A 7,885-nucleotide genomic window follows, 5' to 3' on the forward strand; every position below is an offset into this window, starting at 1 on the left:
TGTATACGCGTGTGTCGTGATGAAAGCGGTAGTGTAGTGGTTGGCGCACTGGTATCATGAACCTGGCGAATCGCGTTGGATACCCACTTGGAGCCAACACCCGCAAAGTATTCAATAGTCCTGGGCTTACTCTTGGTCGACTGCCGCCAAATAAAGCCGTGGTGTGATTTTAAACCAAGATGACCGGGATTTTTCTGACGGATATTGCGATTTGACTTGCGATCGCATTTTTTAAAAGTCGAGCTTAAGTTCAATATCCACTGTGCAAAGTAGATTTTAAAACATGTAGTTGAGCATTGCCACATGATGCAATCAAAACATGAACTGCTCCTATATATTCTAATGCAAGGATGAGAACTTGAAAGATGAATTGCTTCCAACATGTATTTATTAAAATGTTTCAATTTAAATAGAACAATTGTTAAGATAAATAAAGTTATAATACTAAATAAAACGATTCCAATAAAGTAATAGGACTTTTCAAATTGCAGCCTTTGCGATTTCTTAATAGCATTGTTTCAAATTGCGATTTCGATATGATATCGCTTAATCGTTCAGCCCGAGTGCCGACTACCCACCTCATGTTTTGCTGGCATTGATAGGTGCTCGCTAACAGCACTTGTCCCAACAGTCTAAGGCAAAACTTGTATTGTTCTTTCCCCCAGTCAAAGAATCTTGTGATTGTCTTCGTCTGCCACCGCCATGGAGGATCTGAGCGCTGTGATGGACATCTTCGTGCGCGAGTTCTGCGCCAACTGCGAAGGAGGCGCGGGGAGCGTCTTCATGAGGAAGCACGCGCTGCAGAATCTGCTCGTGAAGCACATGCGGACCTACCTGGCGGTGGGTTTCCTGGGGGCTTCGCGCGGCGGCGGCACCGCGCACGGGTTACTCGAGCCGTGCGCGTCACTGTAACCGCTTTTCCTCGCGCAGTCACTCTGCTCGGAGACGCGCGCACTGCGGGAACCCCCGCGGCCTGGAGCCTCGACGGCTCTTGGTCCGTGGCTCGGACAACTGAGCGCGTGTAGCCACTGCTAGGGGTTGGTTGCGACTGCTGATGGTCACCATAGCATGTTAATTGCTATTGATGCAGCATTGAGCAGAGGGATCGGTTCATTGCCTGTAACAAATTGTTCCCGCTGTCACGACTGCAGGGTGCTTGCGACCCAGATGAAGTGCGCAAGATCATGGGGGATCTTCACGAGAACCAAGGCGCCAGCGTGGACTTCCAAGCGTTCATGGCCACGTGGACTCGGATTCTCGTGGCCGGCCATGCCCCGTTCCAGGAGCGCGTGTTCCTCACAAAGGGGCCCTGTGGCCGGCCCATTTTTGCTGATAAACCGAAATAAATATCTTTAAAATATGAGATAAATAATAAAATTGGTGGCAAACTGGTGTGCTGGTCTTGGTGAATTGTGCATGTGAAGTTGGGAACCAGCGAGCTGTGGTTGGCTCTTCTCATGATGCAAATTGGGTTACTGGCAATGTCGGTGGGCTTCATGGATCGAGGTTTGCTTGGCCCAAAAGAAGCAACTAACGTGGCACTGTCTTCACATGTTAGGGGAATCGGGCTTTGTACTGTTTAAAAACAGGTCCGTGTTAGGTGGCATTGGCACCAGATTATTAGCTCCCCGAGAACCGGTGCGTCCATACAAAATATTTCATTCTAAAAAAAAATTAGGAGGTCCATAATAGGTGGCATTTGACACCCAGTTATTAGCGCCCCGAGAACGGGCACTTCCCTGGAATATATTTCATCTACAAAAATCCAGTTCCAGGAAAGGCTAACTATGAAGTAACCTTGTCCTATGAGAAAGCCTTTGACTCCGTGTAAGTTAAATATATCCTCAAACCTCATGGCAAGGGGCTATGCTGACGATGTGCAGATAAAGACTCCATTGATATTTGAGGGGAATGGCACGTTAGCCAAAGTTATTCACCGGGCATTAAAACTCGTTTTCCAAGCTTTGGTGGAAACAAAGGTATAGAGCGGAGTGGCCACCTCCACGAGTTGGTGATCCAATCTAGCGTGCGATGGGAATTGATATGAAAACGTAACTCAGGAGTGCCCCCCCCCTCCCCCAAAAAGCTGAGCTTGTGGCAAACGAACTGAAAAACAATCTTGACTTAAAGTTTTAGTGACTGCAGGAATTTATATTCTTGGGCCTTAAGGCAAAGTCCCGTAGATATGTTCGAATAACAAAAAGCTACGATGTTTCGATCGCAACAAGCAATCGTCATTAGGAGAAAAAAGTGGGAATGCTGCCGAGGCTGGCTGGTTCTAAAGGTTTGAAATGGGTGTAGCCCAATGTTCATGCAGTGGGTGGGGCTAGTTTTGTTAAAGTGAGATATTTGCATGGAAGGTCGGAGAGCTACCTCCACGAAAGTAGCCATTGTATTAAAAGATTAATTGGCATGTCAATGTACAATCTCAGAGCCCCGCCACATCGAGGACACGAGCGACGGTGGCTGAGTTTGTGTGAGATATTTTACCTGTTAATGTAAAACCAGAGAGTCGAAAATAATTACTAACATCGGAAGGGTGGAAACGGCACAGCCAGTTATGACTTAAACTGGTTATAACGTCCTTCCAATGATTGCTCAGTTTGTATCCATCTCGGGTGAAATTGTGTCTGTGTCTATATACATGGATGGCTTCATGAACGAATCCTTGTTAATAGACAGTGGGCTTGCAAAATAACTTCATCTTAGAGAAATCAATTTCGTGTGAGCCCACCGCATTAAACAATGATCAGCCACGGCCAAGGTATTGGTCCTACCGTGTTTCAGATCTGCCTTAATGCTTATGTTCACAAACACGGTCCAAGACATGTCGCTTAGTTTCTCCAATGTAACTACTGCCGCAGACATAGCTTAGTTTGTAGACGCCGGGGTGTTGCATGTCAGGGATCACATCCTTCACAGATGAGATCAGATCACGAATTGTATGTACTGTGTTAAATCGAACCTGAATCTTGTGTTTGCTCATGATTTTGGAAATATTTTTTGTGACCCCTGCTATGTATGGCAAGGTGATGGTTTTGAATGGGTCCTCAGATGTTTTTTTCCCAACGGTTGGGGTGATAGCTTTACAGATTGTGTGGTCTGAATATCCATTCCTCTTGAGAGCTTGGTGTACATGTTCCAGTTCACTGGCTAGGTGATGACGGTCGGAAATACATCGAGCTCTATGGTGCAGAGTTTTGATGAGGGAATTGTTCTGGGATGGATGGTGGTGGAAGTAAGGTTTTAGATAGGCATCCGTATGGGTGGCTTTCCTGTAGACAGTGTCCCATTGAGTCTTAAAGTCTTAAAGTCTTAAAGTCACTTTATTGTCAAGTGTGTTACATGCATGACATACAACACAGATGAAATTACAGTCCTCTCTCTTGGTCCCACGGTGCAACCAAGCAATAAAAAAATTAATCACAATTAACAGACATAAATAAACAATAAACAATCGGTGATCATACAAGATAAATAATCAAAAATGTAATAAACTTAAAATAAACAACAGTCAAGAATTTTTTAAATGTAAAATATTATTTAAATAAAGTATTTAAAGAAATAAGATATTTAAACCAGTGTGGTAGTGCGATGTAGTGCAATGTGCAGTCCAGAGATCAGGATGTACGAGTGAATGTGTGTGTGGGGGATGGGGTCAGGGGGCAAAGGGGGGTGGGTGGGCAGAGGGGGGGAGTGATGGTAGAGCAGGGAGGGAGTTGAGTCTCCTGACAGCCTGGTGAAAGAAACTGTCTTTGAGCCTGCTGGTCCTGGCTGGAAGACTCCGCAGTCTCCTCCCTGACGGCAGCAGGCTGAAGAGGCTGTGAGATGGGTGGGTGGGATCACCTGCAATCTTGATTGCTTTGCTGGTGATGCGGGTGTTATAAATGTCCAGAAGAGGCGGGAGAGAGACACCAATGATCCTCTCAGCTGCTCTCACTATGCGCTGCAGAGTCTTGCGGCAGGACACGGTGCAGGTGCCGTACCACACGGTGATGCAGCTCGTCAAGATGCTCTCAACAGTGCCTCTGTAGAAGGTGTGCATGATGGGGGGCGGGGCTCCTGCTCTTCTCAGTTTGCGGAGAAAATACAGGCGCTGTTGGGCTTTTTTGGCCAGTGATGCAGTGTTGTGACTCCACGACAGGTCTTCAGAGATGTGCACACCCAGGAACTTGGTGCATCTCACCCTCTCCACTGCAGCACCGTTGATGGTTAGCGGAGTATGCTGGGTGTGCACTCTCCTGAAGTCCACGACAATCTCCTTCGTCTTCTCAACATTCAGGTGGAGATTGTTGTCCTTGCACCACGTGGCCAGCCTGCTCACCTCACTCCTGTAGTTTGTCTCATCACCGTTTTTGATGGCACCCACCACAGTTGTGTCATCCGCAAACTTAATGAAGAGGTTGGAGCTGAATGATGGTGTGCAGTCGTGGGTCAGCAAAGTGAAGAGGAGGGGACTCAGCACACATCCTTGGGGGACCCCTGTGTTCAGTGTGATGGTGCTGGAGGTGTTGCTGCCAACTCGAACTGCCTGTGGTCTCCCTATCAGGAAGTCCAATAGCCAGTTGCACAGGGAGGTGTTGAGCCCCAGGTGGTCTAGTTTGTGGATGAGCTGCTGGGGAATGATTGTGTTGAATGCTGAGCTAAAGTCGATGAACAGCATTCTGACGTAGGAGTCTTTAGTCTCCAGATGGGTGAGAGCTGAGTGGAGGGTAGCGGAGATGGCGTCATCGGTTGAGCGGTTAGACCGATACGCAAACTGGAAAGGGTCCAGGGCGGGGGGAAGGACAGACTTGATGTGTTGTAGGACTAGCCGCTCGAAGCACTTCATAAGGATGGGAGTGAGTGCGACCGGGCGGTAGTCATTGTGGCAGGAGGGAGATGACTTCTTCGGGACCGGGATGATGATGGTAGCTTTGAGGCACGTGGGTACAACAGCCTGTCTCAGCGAGGTGTTAAAGATGTCGGTGAAGACATCTGTGAGCTCCTCCGCACAGTCTCTCAGGACACGACCCGGAATGTTGTCAGGGCCCTGGGCTTTCCTTGGGTTCGTCCTTCTGAGGGATCTCCTCACGCTATCTGGGGATAGCGTCAGCACCTGATCACCGGGAGGTGGTGGAGTCTTCTGTGCTGGGGTGCTGTTGTCTGCCTCAAAGCGAGCGAAGAAGTCCTTCAGCTGGTTCAGCAGAGAGGTGGAGCTGTCACAGGTCTGCGGAGAGGGTTTATAGTCCGTGATTGTCTGCATCCCTCGCCACAGGTTCCTGGTGTCTCTGCTGTCATTGAAGCGGTCGGCGATCCTCCTGGAGTACTGCCTCTTGGCCAATCTGATGCCTCGCGACAGGTTGGCCCTGGCTGTCTTCAGGCCCATCTCCTCGCCAGCTTTGAAGGCGGAGTTCCGAGCCCTCAGGAGCCTGTGGACTTCCCCTGTCAGCCATGGCTTCTGGTTGGCCCGAATGGAGATGGTTCTGGTGACCGTGACATCCTCCATGCACTTCCTCATGTAGGAAGTGACGGTCTCCGTGTACTCTTGGAGGTCTACGGTGTTGTTGTAGGTGGCTGCCTTTTTGAACATGTTCCAGTTGGTGGTGGAGAAGCAGTCCTGGAGTGCCTCTGAAGACCCCTCAGGCCACACGCATATCCGCTTTATAACTGGTTTGGTGACTTTAACCAGCGGCCTGTACGCTGACGTTAGCAGAACAGTGGTGTGATCTGAGGCCCCAAGGTGGGGGAGGGGACGGGCTTTGTAGGCACCTTTGTGTGTAGTGTAGACATTGTCCAGGATATTGTTTCCTCGTGTGGGAAAGTTGATGTGTCCCTGGAGTTGTGGAAACACGATCTTGGGGTTGGCATGGTTGAAATCCCCAGCCAGAATGAGGAAGGCATCTGGGTGGGCTGTCTGCTGGTCACCGATGTGCTGATGGAGTTCATACAGTGCCTCGTTCCTGTTGTTTTCGGAGCCAGGGGGGATATATAGTGCCACCAGCAATATGGCACTAAATTCCCTCGGCAGGTAGAATGGCCGGCATTTAATTACCATAAACTCCACCGATGATGAGCAGTGTTGGCAGACCACAACAGCGTCGCGGCACCAGGCATCGGTGATGTAAACACAGAGTCCCCCGCCGCGAGTCTTCCCCCCCTCGACGAGCGCTCTGTCCGCCCGGTAACATGTTAGCCCGGCTAGCTGAATGGCATGGTCCGGGACGCTGTCGTTAAGCCATGTCTCCACAAACACAAGGACACAGCACTCACTCACAGTCCTGGAAGTTGTACGAAGAAGGCGGATATAGTCCAGTTTGTTTTCCAGCGAGCGTACGTTGGTAGGGATAGCCGGCCGGTGAGGGCTAGCCGCTCGCCTAGCCTCGATACCTCCGCGCTTTCCCCTCTTCTGCTTCCTCATGCACCGCCTGTGGCGCTTCCACTGTCGGCTGGTTGCAGTAGTAGGGGTCGGTGGTAGAGCAGGCCTCTGGAGCAGACTGCAGTCGCGTAGCTCTTCCGCGTCTGCTGGGTTTATATCCATGAGTGTGGTTCTGCCAATGGCGAGCAGAAATTCGCGAGAGTATGTGCGCCTTACGTTTGATCGATGTGATGATGACGAACAAATGCACGTAGATGGATAACACAAAAAACATAAAAACACCAAAAAACATAAAAACACTGATCTGATGGGAGAGAGAGGAGCCGCTGCATGTATACGCGCCGCCATCTTCATTGAACAGTCATCTGGTCTCTTTTCAATTAAAACACCAAAGAATGGTAACTTGCCATCCTTTTCCACCTCCATGGTGAATTTGATGGCAAGGTGTATGGAATTTATGTGGTTGAGTGTTGTATATATCGGGTCTTGAAAAATGCATACAAAATAAAAGAAAATAAACAAATGTGTAATTAACCGAAATTATGCTAATTTATGTAATTATGATACTTAGGCTCTGCCTCGTTGTCTGGGGTTGTATTATCAATCGGGATAATACAGTGCATTGTATGAAGTTATGCAAGTGTGATGTAAGTATGCTGATTAAGCTTGGCTTCGTTGTCTAGAGTTGTATTATCAATCGGGATAATACAATGATTCTCGCTTTAACTTTTACTGATTATGTTTTAGTGTGTTTTATGTCAGGTCTCAAAATTCAGATCTCTCCGCAGGATACAGTTCTTATAATTAAGATTATTATGCATGAACTTAGGAAGGCACCACTCAGACTCTTCTGTGTTAAGCAACTTTAATTTCTAAACAAAAACATAACACTCTAATATGCGAATTCTTATGCTAGGAATATCAACACAGTATTCCTAGAGATGTTCTCCTCATTGATCCATACATTTAACCCTCAATGATTACGTTTGTTAAACTGGGTAACAGAACAATCGATTAATTCCTAAGAGTAAAGCGAGCATACACGGCGATCGGAAAAAGTCCTTAAAAATGAATGTGACAATATTCATACGAACAGCAATAAAGAAACACGTCCTGAAAGCAAAAGTAGACCTCAATGAATTCATTGGTAAGATTATGCAATTAACAAAATGTCTTGGAACAATGGTGTGCGGCAGTGTGCCTGCTTCATCAAATGCTTATCCATTGGCTAAGGCTTCAATAAATTCGCGGGCAAGATTCTGTGATCAAAATAAAGATTTGAACACAATAGTCTTCCTGTGAATGTGTAGATTCGTAACGTAGATGTTTCTAAATGTTTAATTTCATCAATTAATTAATTGGTACAGTTATGCAATTAACAAAAATAATGACTAAAATACTTCTAAACGACCGTATCTACGTAACTCAATGGGCAAAAAACAAGGATAACATTTGGAGTACTCTTATTAGTCCCGATATGTGCGTTATGTCTGTGTTGGTGTATTGTCTTCTTGCTCAACTCTTTGC

The 7,885-nt window shown here is 47.3% G+C and overlaps 1 protein-coding gene across 1 annotated transcript; it reads left to right on the plus strand.

Annotated features, from left to right (window-relative positions):
- Nucleotides 1-687: 687 nt before the first annotated feature.
- Nucleotides 688-1,346, plus strand: LOC133353992 (protein S100-A1-like). Its single transcript, XM_061570553.1, has 2 exons — nt 688-840; nt 1,152-1,346. The coding sequence occupies exons 1-2, from the start codon at nt 703-705 to the stop codon at nt 1,344-1,346; spliced, it is 333 nt and encodes a 110-aa protein (XP_061426537.1). The 5' UTR covers nt 688-702.
- Nucleotides 1,347-7,885: the final 6,539 nt, after the last annotated feature.

Source organism: Lethenteron reissneri, chromosome 45 (assembly GCF_015708825.2).
Source record: "Lethenteron reissneri isolate LAM-NWPU_2019-01 chromosome 45, ASM1570882v1, whole genome shotgun sequence".
Taxonomy (NCBI): domain Eukaryota; kingdom Metazoa; phylum Chordata; class Hyperoartia; order Petromyzontiformes; family Petromyzontidae; genus Lethenteron; species Lethenteron reissneri.

Coding starts and splice junctions, on each gene's coding strand:
- LOC133353992 (XM_061570553.1), top strand. CDS start 703: ATGGAGGATCTGAGCGCTGTGATGGACATCTTCGTGCGCGAGTTCTGC. Junction 841..1,151: donor ACATGCGGACCTACCTGGCG/GTGGGTTTCCTG, acceptor TCACGACTGCAG/GGTGCTTGCGACCCAGATGA.